The sequence below is a fragment of the Salvelinus fontinalis genome, chromosome 19 (assembly GCF_029448725.1).
Source record: "Salvelinus fontinalis isolate EN_2023a chromosome 19, ASM2944872v1, whole genome shotgun sequence".
Lineage (NCBI taxonomy): Eukaryota > Metazoa > Chordata > Actinopteri > Salmoniformes > Salmonidae > Salvelinus > Salvelinus fontinalis.
The window spans coordinates 10,874,501-10,890,482 of record NC_074683.1 but is presented as its reverse complement, the minus strand read 5'-3'; the positions used below and the strand labels follow the sequence as shown (position 1 = coordinate 10,890,482).

Sequence of the window (15,982 nt, the reverse complement as noted above, 5' to 3'; positions counted from 1 at the left end):
ATGCCCATGATTTTGGAAAGCTGTTCGACTATTGATACATGTAGTGTATCAACCGGCTGGTTAAGTACATTTTTACCAAATTCTTGCTTTTTAGCCTTTCTACATGTTAACTATTTATTTTCACATCCCTACTCTTCAAGGTCTCTACTAACAGGAATTGTACAATATTAATCCCTCACCTACTGAATTCCTGCCATTTATCCCATATCTTTGGTCACTATTTTTTGTTTTCTTTACAGCCCTCCGAGTAGGCAAAGTTAAAGTGCCACAACACTGAACTGCGGCAACCCAAAAGGATACAATGTATGTAAATGTCAAAACATGCTCCACCCGCCGGTTGGAAATAAGGTTGAAGAGCTTATTTTCATTCCCCCAAAATGGATTCAGAGCTGTGCTGGATGGGATTCAGGACACACGCATGCATGCACGCACAAAAGAATGCATTGGAACAGGCCACTGGGCCTCCGGTACCAGGCTCCAGTACTCAGAGTGAGAGCCACGGCAGAGCCTGTGCGTGTGTGTGCTGATACAGGACTTTACCAGGCAGACCCATCCTGTGTGTGTGTGAGCGTTTGCCGTCATGCTCAGACTAGCAGCTATTTAAAGAGCTGAACGAAAACAAGCAGTGCACTGGTGTTGACAGAGAATGTTTGTGTGTGTGTGTGTGTGACTAAGCGTATATGGAGTTTACACCAAATATCTGTGTGTGTTTGTGTATGTGTGTGTGTGTGTGCGCCCATGCGTGTGTATGTAGTTTCATGACAGCGCACATTGAAGTGATTAGCCTTGTCAGTCTGGTTTGGCGGGGGGAAGCGGTTACCTCGATGGCCAACTGGAACTGTTCGTGCTCCCTCTGGAGTTGCTCTGCCTCTGACAGCGAGCTGGCATTCACCATGCTGGCATTCAGCATGGAATCCCCATTCCGGATCCAGCCCAGGACCTGCAAAGGACACACAGAGTAGGAGTACAATTAGGCCTGTGCCAGAGGAGGCTGGTGAGGGTAGGACGGCTCATAATAATGGCTGGAACTTGGTGAATAGAATGGTATCAAACACATGGAAACATGTCGTTCCTATGTTTTTCATACCATTCCAATTATTCTGTTCCAGCTATTACTATTATATGAGCCTGTACTCCGACTTAAAGTGCCACCAGCCACCACTGGTGGGCAAACATTCTGGGCAAGCATCAGCTCACAGGAAGCGATGGTCAATGTGGCTAGAAGAACTCTGGATTATTGTTTGGCGTAACATAATACAGTACCCATAATGTCACTTTTTTATGAGCATGAAGATACTCAGACATGGTTAACTGTAAACAGCAGTTGAAAACCTAAGGATGGATTTAGAAATACACAAAGTCATTTAGACAGAGCTTATGTAATACATATCTAATGCAATCCCAAAATCAAGCACGAAATACAACTAGAGGCACAAAGAGCTTTAGAACAGTTTAGCTTCATAAAAGCACAAATTGTTGGCATAGTTCGACATAAATAAGGGAATAAACTAGGATTAGCAGTAGTATTTTCTTCACGGGCATTTAACTATTAGATATTACATATGTTCCCTTTTGTTCATTTAGGAATCCCATGAGGGATTAGGAACATGGATTGTTTTTCCTCTCTAGCTTCCTAAAACTCAGAGACCGGCTGTGCAGGTCAGGGAGATACTGAGGATATGGCTAATCCATACCACCCTCTTTCTTTCTCTCGCTCTCTCTTTCTGTATGTCTGTCTCTGTACGTGTCTGTCTGTCCCTTCCCCTCTCTCTTTCTTTATTTCTTTCTTTCTTTCTGTCTCCTTCTCTCCCTCTATCTATCTCTCTCCCTCTATCTCCCGGTCTCTCTATCTCTCCACTCTCTTCCTCTTCACATCTGTCTCTCGCTCCCGCTCTCTTAACCTTGCCCATTGCTACACCTTCTCCTCCTCCCTCCACCACCACAATACCTGGGCTGAGCACAGTCCCAGAAGCCTCCTTCAGAGATACTCTGCGACAAATCAGGCTTATTTCCTGCCTTCCTTCCATTAGAGTGCATGATGCAAAGTGGAGCCTCTTCACTCCCAAGTCCCCGGTGACAGCAGTTTGGCCCTCAATTACTACAGCCCAAATGAGATTAGTGCAGAATGCGGCTAGCGCGAGGCGAGTCACTGAGGATGGTGGGAGGGACGTTAGCAGCCATCTGGGAACACCTTCCTAATATTGAGTTGCGCATTCCATGTATCAATTGTCTCAAGGTTTAAAAATCCTTCTTTAACCTGTCTCCTCCCCTTCATCTATAATAACTGAAGTGGATTTGACAAGTGACATCAATAAGGGATCATGGCTTTCACCTGGATTCACCTTGTCAGTCTATGTCATGGAAAGGTGTTCCTAATGTTGTTTCATAGTCAGTGTACGTGTGTCACTACCACTGCGACAAACATAATTCATTATTTACGGAAACTGCAGCATTTTTTCCGGTTGAGATGTGTTTTGTCTGGAAATATTATCCAATAAATACCAATTTAATTTGATATTGAGGCTGAATAATTTAATAGTAGATTTGCTATGTGGATGGCCTGGTTGAATTCAGTTTGAGAGAGTGATCCAGCATATTTTAATCATCCATCTGTATTTCCACAGTTTGTATTTCTTGAATAGTGAGGAAGGCACACAGCTGAATGTGCTCTCTGTCAAACTGACATTCAGATTAAAATGTTCTCGACGAGCTGCTCTCTCAGATGTGCTTCCCAAATGGCACCCTATTCCCTACATTGTGCACTACTTTTGCCCTGGTCAAAAGTCATGTACTATGTCAGGAATAAGGTACCATTTGGGACACAACTTCGGAGTGACACGGATTATACTTTATTAGCCTGTCGGAGGATGATTAAATAATCACAACAGCAGAAGAAAATGCATTTCAAGTTGAGTGTTTTTCAATGGCACTGGCATACTTTGAGTTGACATATTATCCTACAAGCAGAAAAGTAGTCAGAAACATGTTTGAGTGAAAAGCAGTCTTCACCAAGCAGCTAAAACAAGCCAAACATTGAATCACTGCTGGCAGCCATGCACTCACACTGACTGTTTGATGTAGGGTGTATCCTGAAGGGTTCTCTCATTGTGTGTGTGTGTGTGTGTGTGTGTGTGTGTGTGTGTGTGTGTGTGTGTGTGTGTGTGTGTGTGTGTGTGTGTGTGTGTGTGTGTGTGTGTGTGTGTGTGTGTGTGTGTGTGTGTGTGTGTGTGTGTGTGTGTGTGTGCGTGTGTGTGTGCGCTGGAAACAGCTATGGACTCTCACCAGTCCAGTTCACCCTAATTAGCCATAGTGTGTTTGCGAGTGCATATTCAGAAAGTATTCACACCCCTTGACCTTTTCCACACTTTGTTGTGTTACAGCCTGAATGTTAAATGAATTACATTGAGATTTTGTATCACTGGTATACACACAATACCCCATAACGTCAAAGTGGAACTATGTTTTTCAAAATGTTTACAAATTAATAAAAAATGAAAAGCTTAAATGTCTTGAGTCAATAAGTATTCAACCCCTTTGTTATTTGAAGCCTAAATACGTTCATGAGTAAAGATTTGCTCAACAAGTCACATGATAAATGGCATGGACTCTGTGTGCAATAATAGGGGTTAACATGATTTTTGAATAACTACCTCATCTCTGTACACCACACATACAATTATCTGTAAGGTCCCTCATTCGAGCAGTGAATTGCAAACACAGATTCAACCACAAAGACCAGGGAGGTTTTCCAATGCCTCACAAAGAAGCAAACCTATTGGTAGATTGGTAAAAATAAAACAAAAGCAGACACAGAATATCCCTTTTAGCATGGTGAAGTTATTAATTACACTTTGGATGGTGTATCAATACACCCAGTCACTATAAAGATACAAGCATCCTTCCTAACTCACTTGCCGGAGAGGAAGGAAACCGTTCAGGGATTTCACCCTGAGGCCAATGGTGACTTTAAAACAGTTACAGTTTAATGGCTGTGATAGGATGGATCAACAACATTGTAGTTACTCCACAATTCTAACCTAAATGACAGAGTAAAAATAAGGAAGCATGTGCAAAATAAAAATATTCCAAAACATGTATCCTGTTTGCAATAAGGCCCTAAAGTAAAACTGCAACAAAATATGGCAAATAAATTAACTTTATGTCCTGAGAAAAAAGTCTTATGTTTGGGGAAAATCCAATACAACACATCACTGAGTACCACTCTTCATATTTTTGTTATGGGTGTTCTTGTCATCAGCAAGGACCAGGGAGTCTACTTTCCTACAGAGAGTAGGAGACAAATGCACCTTTCAGCAAGACTATAGCCTAAAACACAAGGCCAAATATACACTAGAGTTGCTTACCAAGACAACAGTGAATGTTCCTGAGTGGCCTAGTTACAGTTTTGACTTAAATTGGCTTGAAAATATATGGCAAGACTTGAAAATGGCCATCTAGCAATGATCAACAACCAACTTGACAGAGCTTGAAGAAATGTTGTACATTCCAGGTGCACAAAGCTCTTAGAGACTTACCCAGAAAGACTCACAGCTGTAATCGCTGCCGAAGGTGATTTTAACATTTGAGTCAAGGGTGTGAGATATTTCTGTATTTCATTTTCAATAAACTTGCAAACATTTCCAAAAACATGTTTTCACTTTGTCATTATAGGGTATTGTGTATCACAGGAGGTTGGTGGCACCTTAATTGGGGAGGAATGGTATCAAATACATCAAACACATGGTTTCCATGTGTTTGATGCCATTCCATTCGCTCCATTCCAGCCATTATTATGAGCTGTCCTCCCCTCAACAGCCTCCACTGTTGTGTCTAGATGGGTGAGAAAAACATGTATCTAATCCACTCAGAATTCAGGCTGTAACACCACAAAATGTGGAATAAACCAAGGGGTATAAATACTTTCTGACGGCACTGCACAATATGAGCGTGTGTATGTGTGTGCATGCGTACTCCCACCCACCTGTTTGACCTCTGACTGCAGGTGCCGGAGCTGCAGACACTCCTGCAGTCTCTTCTGGGTCTTGTCAGCGCTGACGTCCAGCTCATGCTGCTTCTCATGGAGGAACTCCAGCAGCTCCTGGACCTGAGTGGCCAGATCCACCTCCTTTTCCCCAGTCAGCTCAATGCCTGTACCACCACACGAAACTACTGTCACTACCACATGAAACCATACAGTCAACGCATAGTTACATTCCATAAGTTAGCCTATTCGGTTGTCGGTTTTAAATGTTCTGCTTTCCTTCCTGTCAGCAGAGTCTGAACGCTTGGATTTATTTGAGTGTTTCCGCCTATCACTGGGCAATAGGAGTTGCTGCAGACCTTTGTGGTATATATGAAGGATGTGTTATAAACTGTAGCACTAGGTGGAGCTAGTCCACTAGTCCTTCTCCATTTCAATCTGCTGTGTTCCTTCTCAATTAACGAATTAAATCCCCCTACTTAAAAAGACAACACTTCCCTTCAATGTCTAATTAAATAATGACTGTGATTACCCCAAACCCCAGGGTTATCAAGTCTATCCCAAATGGAACCCTATTCCCTATGATGCACAAAGTTTGACCAGAGCTAGGATGAGCACCACTCCAAAAACCTGCAATGAAACTGTCCATACTGTAAATGTACACTATAAAATGTGACACTAGTACAGCTGGCTATTTTAATCCCCCATCCTGAAATATTGTCTAGAGCCCAGCACAAACCTTTGGAGGGCTTAAGTCTTCATTGGTCCTGACTGAGGGGGATGTCACAGTCCACACAGTCCATGAAGGGCACACGAGGGTGGCCCAGATTTCAGCTCCACCCCCTCCCTCCTCTTCCTCCCCCCTCTTGGCACAGAGTGATGGCTGGCACAGTGGATGCCCCTCACCCCTCTGGTGTGTGTGAGGGGGGCTATGGGGAGGTGGTGTGTGTGCGTCCCAAATGGCACTCCATTCCATATAAAGTGTACTACTTTTGACCTTGGCTCATAGGGCTCTGGTCAAAAGTAGTGTATTATATAGGGAATAGAGTACAATTTGCGATGCAGCTCAGGTCTCGTATTAAGCCCCATGCAGTGCAGTGGGGATGGTAAGAGGATTGTGCTGAGGGAGAAGGAAAGCCATGCTTTTTTAACCTAATTCCTGACTCCTCTCTCTCCAGATGGTTAAATCCAGATTTGACCCGGCACCTCTGATGCTGCCTCCCTCCACCCCATCCTACTATCAAGTCCTTCCACTTGGCCCAAGTCAGGTGACCTCTGTTCTCTCTGAGTTGGCAAGGCAGCACATTCTCAGTAACATCAATGCTCCTGTCCCAATCTCTGAACCCGCAGACACAATAGGAGTCTTACAGCCAGAAACGGACTGGCATATATCAGATGGGCTTTCTAATTTTTAGCCCAGCGGGCCTGTCTAAATTGTTTTTTAATTGTTGTGCAGAATGATCATTGTTTGGCAAATAATGGGAGCCTCAAGGGAAGAAATGGGACTGTTTTTGGGCCTTCAAGACAAAAAATGTGCCTGTGTTAGAAAAGCCTGGACCTCAGGTAGAAAGTTGGCTTGTGTTTCGGAGGACGCATGGCTCTTGACCTTCGCCTTTTCCGAGTCCGTACGGGAGTTGCAGCGATGAGACAGAAGTATTACAATGTAAACATACTTTTAACCTGCATATTTCAAGACATGGCATATGGGGCTGTAGTGAGATACCCAATGGACTGAACGATTCTCTTCTCCTCACTCATCTTGAAAAGACGTATACTTAAAACTTGAAATATATATATACTACAAACTTGGAAGTCAATCAACCCACCATCAACACAATGGAAAAATCGAATGATTTATTATTGAAATAATGAAATAGCATGGATGACCGAGAAAAACTAATTGATACAATTTAAGGCCAAGTGGCAAACAATAATGCAGGCACTAGGGATGGGGGTGTGAGCATGTGGTTCTGGGCAGATGAGATGTAGTCAACGTTTGTGTGCGTCTGTAAGTTCTTCTTCGTATGTATAAGTTTGTAAATGGAGTAAAAAATACAAAATACAAAAAGAAAAAAGAAAGTTAAAGGAGAAATGCTTGGAGATAAAAAAAGGAAGGCCTTAAAAATACTTCAGCCACCCAAGTCATAAACATTTATAAATGTTCCATCCCTAGAATAAATCCCTTTTTTCCCGGGTAACCCGGGAAGTGTTATTCATAAGCATTAGAAAGTATATACTGTAAATAGGCTATGATATGACTGGATTTGATTAGAGCTTTGAAGCCTGAAGAATCATCCATAAAAAAAATGATGAGCTCTACATTAAAGACATTTAATGATCCCAAGCCCAAAAAAGCCCAAATTATTGTGCCGTTATCCAATGCATATACGATATAGGCTACAGCACATTACGCACGACAGAAAAACAAAAGCCCGTAGATGTAGCTAGCTATATGCTCTCTTGGGTAAATAAATGAAACTAGCTCCTGTAGTCTAATCTTTTGGAGTGTGAACTGTATTACTGTACTGTATTGTATTATACGGACTGTTGAAACCATGATAACGTGGGTAGAGAACATGTGATTCTGGTGCAGCACATTTTTTATTTATTTCACCTTTATTTAACCAGGTAGGCTAGTTGAGAACAAGTTCTCATTTGCAACTGCGACCTGGCCAAGATAAAGCATAGCAGTGTGAACAGACAACAACACAGAGTAACACATGCAGCCTACAAAGTTACAAGTATAGGCTAGTGAATTTGATTTTAATTTTGAAATATGATAGGGCCTATTTGTATAATTAGTAGGCTGATGAATATACAGTATATAACTTTGATAATATTTCCCCTAATGTTATTAGCCTACCTCCTCTTTCTCTCTCTAATGTTGCTTCATTCCTTCCTCGCTTTCGAAAGTTAAATGAAATTAGTTTGTTGTCCATATCTTCATCATTCTAATGACATCCTTGAATAATATAGGACAAAAGTTAGATGCAGAAGGCTTTCACTTGTCTTCACAAAGATAGAATGCTTATGGGTCTGAATAAATAACTCCTATAGCCTACCGCCGTTGCTCGTTCGCTCTTCTTTCAAACTACCCGTGAGTTCTATTTGGCTGTTTTATTTAACATTCAGCCAACAAGAGTTTGCGTCCCTCTTCGAATAGTCTATTGGCATAAAAAAAATGCACAAATAAAATAATGTCCAGCAAGCTATTCTAGTCTAGCTTTTCCTGCATGGGACTCCAAGAGCTAAGGAGCGTTTAGTAATGAGACGCCAGCGGAGCACAGGTGCGTGTGTATTGGGCAAGAGACAGAGGCCATAAGTTAGAAGCTTATTATGCACAACCCATCATTAATTAGATATATATAAGGATAATACTGCATTGAATGTATTCCTGTATGTACTAAAGAGGCTATGACATCTATATATAGGGTTATATATCAATGTAGAACAGGATTGTCTGTTTTGGATGCAATTAGAATGGAGTTGATGGAGAGAGAGAAAGACTGCGAGAGCTTTCACGCGTGCACTGATTTAAAGCAACCATATTTGATTGATAGGCTGTTTTAAAACGCCGCAGCTGCAATTTAAAAAGGTAAAACCTTTACGATTAAAAGATAAGGTGACCCGAAGTACAGATAGAGATGGGTAAATTAGACGCGCATTCGGTCTTTATATTACTGTAGCATAGACTATGCTGAAGACAATGCAGGCCTACCTGTCACAATATTTTTCATTTTTACCATGAGATGATAGGTCCATATGCATTGTGAACTGCGCTCCATACTGAGATGGGCTGTCTGTCCCCACCCTGAGCGTTGATGATTCATCATGCAGAGGCCGTAGAGAAGCCACATTTAGACATCGCATATAATGTAACAGTTCCATTTCACGCCATGCTGTTCATATAAATAATTTTTTATAATTTACCGGTTTCTCGCAGTTATTTATCCCGTGAAAAGGGAGTAGTATTGGGTGGTAAATCCCGGTAAATCTCGGTAACAGGGTTTCCGCTATTCAAAATATGTACTCTCCCTCCCTCCCTTCCTTGTAACCGGCTCCGGTCTGGTCTCAGTATCTCTCACCTGAGGCCTGGACTTCCATGATGTACTGGTGTAGGTCCTGTCCCTGCTGCATCACCTCGAAGGTCATGTTGTTCATGGCCAGCTTGCGCTCCGTGTGGCGCTGCAGCCGCTGCTCGGCCAGGGTCAGGTCCTCCGAGTTGAAGTCATTCACCTGGCGCAGCAGGTCCTCGTTCCACGAGTCCAGCTCCGCCGTCACCTGCAGGGAGGTCAGCCAGGCTAGGTTAATGATGTTAGTGTTGCACCTGGATGGGCCAAGGTACTCACACTGAGACCGAGTGTTATCGATTATGAAATGAAGTCATTATGTGCAGCTCAGATGATACTGTGAAAGATGAAGCTACACCAAACAAAGCTATTCCACTGGACATACAGTACATTACATGGATAGAAGCTATACAGCTCTCCCAGTATTATTGTTCTTAATGACAGCATTGGGTAATACCCCCCCCCCCAAATGAATTACTACTGTAGTCATTTACGTTCCACTGGTAGTCTTTCTTTTATTCACTGTGGTATAATGCCATGTTTTTCTGAAACTGTAAGAGCCTAGATACACCCATTGGTAATTCACGGCACGTCTCGGCCTAGGACATACTAAAGAGCAACACTGCTCCACACTGCAGTTCAGTGGAGGCCTAGTCCTCATCAGGGACTGCATAGACAGTTATCTATCAAAGTCAACTGACATTAGGTCTCTCTCTAAAGCTAATATCATTAGATTACTGTGTGGCCAGCAGATGCCATCTCACAAACATACTAACACATTCTCATGCACACACACACACACACACACACACACACACACACACACACACACACACACACACACACACACACACACACACACACACACACACACACACACACACACACGCACGCAAACAAGCACACACACGTACGTATGCACGTACACACACGTAGTGGAGGCTCCTCATAAGAGAAAGGGGAGGACCATCCTCCTCAGTGAATTTCAGAAAAATACAAATATTGAAACATTAAAAAAGTTATCATTTTCAGGTAAAACTATACTAAATATACTCATGTCACCAAATAATTGATTAAAACACACTGTTTTGCAATGAAGGTCTACAGTAGCCTCAACAGCACTCTGTAGGGTAGCACCATGGTGTAGCCAGAGGACAGCTAGCTTCTGTCCTCCTCCGGGTACATTGACTTCAATACAAAACCTAGGAGGCTCATGGTTCTCACCCCCTTCCGTAGACGTACACAGTAATTATGACAACTTCCAGAGGATGTCCTCCAACCTATCAAACCTCTTGTTGTCCACCCAATCAAAGGATCAGCAAATAAATCTAGTACTTAGAGCATAAGCTACAGCTAGCTAGCAAATTGAACAACTTAATTTCTTCTTCAACAATGAAGGAAAAGCAAGAGAGAGAGAGTGAGAAAGAGAGAAGGGGTTAGCTAAACTCAGGACCAGGACCCTGTCTTTCAAAGATAATTTGTAAAAATCCAAATAACTTCACAGATCTTCATTGTAAAGGGTTTAAACACTGTTTCCCATGCTTGTTCAATGAACCATAAACAATTAATGAACATGCACCTGCAATTAAGGTCACAGTTATGAAAACTTAGGACACTAAAGAGGCCTTTCTACTGACTCCAAAAGAAAGAGTCACCAAAAGAAAGAAAAACACCAAAAGAAAGATGCCCAGGATCCCTGCTCATCTGTGTGGACGTGCCTTAGGCATGCTGCAAGGAGGCATGATGTGGCCAGGGCAATAAATTGCAATGTCCGTACTGTGAGACGCCTAAAACAGCACTACAGGGAGACAGGAAGGACAGCTGATCGTCGTCGCAGTGGGAGACCCCGTGTAACAACACCTGCACAGGATCGGTACATCCGAACATCCCACCTACGGAACAGGTACAGGATGGCAACAACAACTGCCTGAGTTACACCAGGAACGCACAATCCCTCCATCAGTGCTCAGACTGTCTGCAATAGGCTGAGAGAGGCTGGACTGAGGGCTTGTAGGCCTGTTGTAAGGCAGGTCCTCACCAGACATCACCGGCACAAACCTACCGTCGCTGGACCAGACAGGATTGGCAAAAAGTGCTCTTCACTGACGAGTCGCGGTTTTGTCTCACCAGGGGTGATGGTCGGATTTGGGTTTATCGTCGAAGGAATGAGCGTTACACCGAGGCCTGTACTGTGGAGCGGGATCGATTTGGAGGTGGAGGGTGCGTCATGATCTGGGAGCTGTGTGTCACAGCATCATCGGACTGAGCTCGTTGTCATTGCAGGCAATCTCGACGTTGTGCGTTACAGGGAAGACATCCTCCTCCCTCATGTGGTACCCTTCCTGCAGGCTCATCCTGACATGACCCTCCAGCATGACAATGCCACCAGCCATGTCTCAGTTGTTGAATCTTGCTATGCTCATACAAATACTTACACATGTTAAGTTTGCTGAAAATAAACGCAGTTGACAGTGAGGACGTTTCTTTTTTTTGCTGAGTTTATATTTTGTATAATTTTTTTCCACTTTCACTGTCTTATCTAGCGAATGCAGCTAGTTAGTTTCGCCTACTCATACAACCGGCTGAAAACAGAGAAGGATTCTAGGTTAGCTAGATGGCTATGGTTATCCAACACTGGAACTCTTCCAAGTCAAGGTAAACGTTTGGTTGTATTAATTTATTACCACCGGTACCCACCAGTGTATCTGCTAAACTACATGCTGTACACTGTACTGCATGACTGTAGCGGATTTACTAACGCATTAGTTCTAGTAGCTATGTTGACTATGACGTTAGCTAATATAGTGATAACGATGTAGGCTGTGTGTAGGGGTTAGTGGTTATGAAATAAAATGAAAGTTTGGCTTGGAGTTTTTTTTCGCCTGTTGTGTTGTGGAATGAGGTCCACAAACGAAGGGAAAAGCTGAGAGGAGGAGAGCGTATAGATGAGAGAAGGAATTATACAATGAGCAAAGTGATCATGCTGTTTGTTGGTGGCTGCTATGAAAGTGAACTTTGCGGGGATCAGGGGTGTATTCATTCCGCCGATTCTGTTGAAAAACGTTTCTTAGACGGAAGAAAACAGAACGAAAAGGGGATAAACATACCTGAATTTGTCCAATAGAAAGTCTTGGTTTGCAACTGTTTGGACTAGTGTTTACACCCTAGATCAGCTAGATGCAGGCAATAGCGTGCAAGGCGGAATTGAATGTGTCACTGTCTGTCATGTTGATTACTCACATTTTTCTCCTGACTAGGTTGACTAGGTTTGTAGGCTAGGTTGTAGCAACCTTATGATGGGTATCGGGGAAAATGTGTAATAAAAATAAGGCCATGCTCATAATAAAATGTATCGTCCTCCCTGAACTTAAACGGCACCGCCGTTGGCACACACCCAGCCACCCCCACGCACAGACCGTCCCCCCTCTCCCCCTCCTTTCCCTTGACCCCCACCCCCCAGCCTCTGGTGCCTCTCACCTCGATGGTGTACTGCTCAAAAATGCGTAGCTGCAGGAAGATGTCCAGCTTGATCTTCCTCTCATGGAACAACTCCTCCATCTGGCCCTGGGCCTCGTCCAGCTGCTGCAGGACACTCTCGATGTGGGCGATGGAGCTGTTGTGGGGCATCTTGTTGGTGGACATGGCAGCGTCCCTGGAGGGGGAGAGAGAGAGAGAGAGAGCAGCAAGATTTGTGACCTGTTGCCACAAGAAAAGGGCAACCAGGGAAGAACAAACACCATTGTAAATACAACCCATATTTATGTTTATTTATTTTCCCTTTTGTACTTTAACTATTTGCCCATCGTTACAACATATATAGACATAATATGACATTTGAAATGTCTTTATTCTTTTGGAAATTCTGTGAGTGTCATGTTTACTGTTCATTTTCATTGTTTATTTCACTTTTGTTTATTATCTACTTCACTTGCTTTGGCAATGTTAACATATGTTTCCAATGCCAATAAAGCCCTTGAATTGAGAGGGGGCGAGAGAGAGGGAGGGAGGGAGGGATTGTTATTATTTTTGGGGGTTATTGCTTTGCTTGTGTTGACAATGTAAGTTTCTAACTTTTCATGTCAATAAAGTACATGAGAGAGAGAGAGACAGAGAGAGAGACAGAGAGAGAGAGAGGCAGAGAGAGAGAGACAGAAAGAGGGAGACAGAGAGAGAGAGAGACAGAGAGAAACCCTGAGCTGTGAGATGGGTAGTTCTAAGGGAGCAACTCAAATGGCACCCTATTCCCTTTATTGCGCACTACCTTTTGACCAGGGCTCCTAGTGGCGCATTTCCATTCAGGATTTACTCAAAAGGCTCAGACTTTTCTGTTTCCATCTACGCGGGACTGCTCCCGTGTCTCGCTGGGCCATGGATCCGGCTGACCTGCTCTAACTTGCAGCCAATTCCAGGCCATTGGTACATTACTGATGTCATTTACATAACAATGGCCAACTGTGAACTTTAACACCTTCTCACAAAGCAACTGTCTTAATGATGCAGAGGTTGTTGATTCTGCTCTCCCCAAGGTCTTAGTGTCACACTCCGATTGGAAACACAATTACACTAGAGTTCACATTAACATAACACACTGGTGTCGGGGGGGGGGGGGGGGGGGGCTCCCGGGAAATGCGGCACTAGGAGTCTGTTCAAAAGTAGTGCACTATATAGGGAATAGGGTGCCATTTGGGACAACACCAAAATATAACGAGCAAAATAGGAGCAACAGAGTGTTCTTGTCATGGTGTTAGTGTTCAATAAGGGAGGTTGTAAAATATGTCAGAAAATGGAATAATCCAATTCTCCTTACTGTAAAGGCACTTTAACACACCTGCCCTTGGAGTGGATGAGCAAACATTTTTACTTAACTAGGCAAGTCAGTTTTAAGAACAAATTCTTATTTATAATGGCTGCCTACCCCGTACAAACCCTCCCCTAACCCGGACGACGCTGGGCCGATTGTGCGCAGCCCTATGGAACACCCGATCACGCCACTTTGTGATACAGCCCGGGATTGAACCAGGGTCTGTAGTGACGCCTCTAGAACTGAGATGCAGTGCCTTAGACAGCTGCCCCACTCGGGAACACCTATCACCACGTAACAGCTATCACCATGTAGTATTGAACTTATAGTGTGGAAGTCTAATGGTCTGTCCCCCTTGACCCTCTCTCCTACACAAGGACCCGAGGCCCATAAAACAAGTGAGTGTGTTTTGATGACTGCAGTGAAATGGTATTATATTTCCATCACTCTTGACAATACAGTACAGTATTTCATAAATCAAGTGCTGATCTAGGATCAGGTACCCCCTGTCCGTGTAATCTTCTTCATTGCGATGTGAAAGGCAAAACTGTTCCTAGATCTGGGCCATTCATAAAGTTTCTCAGAATAGGAGTGATAATTTAGAATCAGGTTCCCCCTGTCCGTGTACTCTTACACCAGGGTTGGGCTCAATTCAGAACTGATTTGAGAATGCCTCATAAATTCCAATTCAATTCTTGAATATGAATCGAATTTGAATTGAAGTAGTAAACCGAATACAGAATTGCAATTCGAATTTGAATGAAAGGAAATAAAATACAATTCAGTGAAATTCAATGAAATTCAAATGCCTATTCTATTCTATATTAGGTGTAGTCTATACAAATACACAGTACATCTTGTACATAGAACATCCAAGGCTACCTGGGTTTAGAGTGTTGGACAAGTAACCGAAAGGTTGCAAGATTAAATCCCTGAGCTGACAAGGTACAAATCTGTCATTCTGCCCCTGAACAAGACAGTTAACCCACTGTTCCTAGGCCGTCATTCTAAATAAGAATTTGTTCTTAACTGACTTGCCTAGTTAAATAAAGGTAAAATAAATAAAAAAGTGCTATATTCTTTGTTATCTGAAAGTGTGACCTGTCAGATTCAATGAAACTCTCATGTTCTATGACTGGGTGGAAATTCTTTGAATTGCACTGAATTCAATTCTACTTCCTGTCAGTCAAACTCAAATTAAAATTATACTTCCTGTGGGGTTTGGCCAATTAAATCAGATTTTCAACTCATGAGTTGAATGGGAGTCAATTCCAAAATTCCTAGATCAGCACTCATACTCAGATGATTTATGAAGTCAGGCCCAGTATGAGCGCTGATGTAGGATCAGCCCCACCGCCCCCTGCTGGGCTGTAACACATTCCGGGGGGAAGTTTCTGGGATCAGCTTTCCCTTCCCCAATCCAAACCTTAACCGGTAGTGGTTAAAAGGCTCAACTGATCCAAGATCAGCACTGACCTGAGCTGCTGGATGAGGTCCTCTCCCTCCTTGATGACGTTGAGCGTAGCCTCCAGCGTGGCCGTCTGCTGCTGCTGGAACTGCTTGATGAGCTCCTGGACTGACTCCACCGAGTCTGAACACACCTCCTCCAACAGCTCCTTCTGCAGATCCTCCATCCAAGTCCACAACTGGAGGGAGAGAAGGTGAGAGAGAGGGATGAGAGAGAGACAGCAACACAATTAGACCCAACCAAATCATGAGAAAATAAAAAGATACTTACTTGACACATTGGAAAGAATTAACAAAAAAACAGAGCCAACTAGAACGCTATTTGACCCTAAACAGAGAGTACACAGTGGCCGAATACCTGATCACTGTGACGGACCCAAACTTAAGGAAAACTTTGACTATGTACAGACTCAGTGAGCATAGCCTTGCTATTGAGAAAGTCCGCCGTAGGCAGACCTGGCTCTCAAGAGAAGACAGGCTATGTGCACACTGCCCACAAAATGAGGTGGAAACTGAGCTGCACTTCCTAACCTCCTGCCAAACGTATGACCATATTAGAGACACATATTTCCCTCAGATTACACAGATCCACAATGAATTCGAAAACAAACCCAATTTTGATAGACTCCCATATCTATTGGGTGAAATGCCACAGTGTGCCAT

General features: G+C 43.2%; 1 protein-coding gene across 4 annotated transcripts in view; it reads right to left on the bottom strand.

Annotated features, from left to right (window-relative positions):
• LOC129816351 (kalirin-like) overlaps positions 1-15,982 on the bottom strand; it is a 288,411-nt gene that overhangs the window by 113,095 nt on the left and 159,334 nt on the right. For all 4 annotated transcript variants that reach the window (XM_055870746.1, XM_055870747.1, XM_055870748.1 and 1 more), the window contains exons 12-16: positions 15,329-15,498; positions 12,529-12,703; positions 9,067-9,262; positions 4,982-5,148; positions 821-940 (exon numbers count right to left, since the gene is read on the bottom strand). In XM_055870746.1, the coding sequence (XP_055726721.1) occupies positions 821-940; positions 4,982-5,148; positions 9,067-9,262; positions 12,529-12,703; positions 15,329-15,498 (828 nt within the window). The remainder of the gene's footprint in view (positions 1-820; positions 941-4,981; positions 5,149-9,066; positions 9,263-12,528; positions 12,704-15,328; positions 15,499-15,982) is intronic.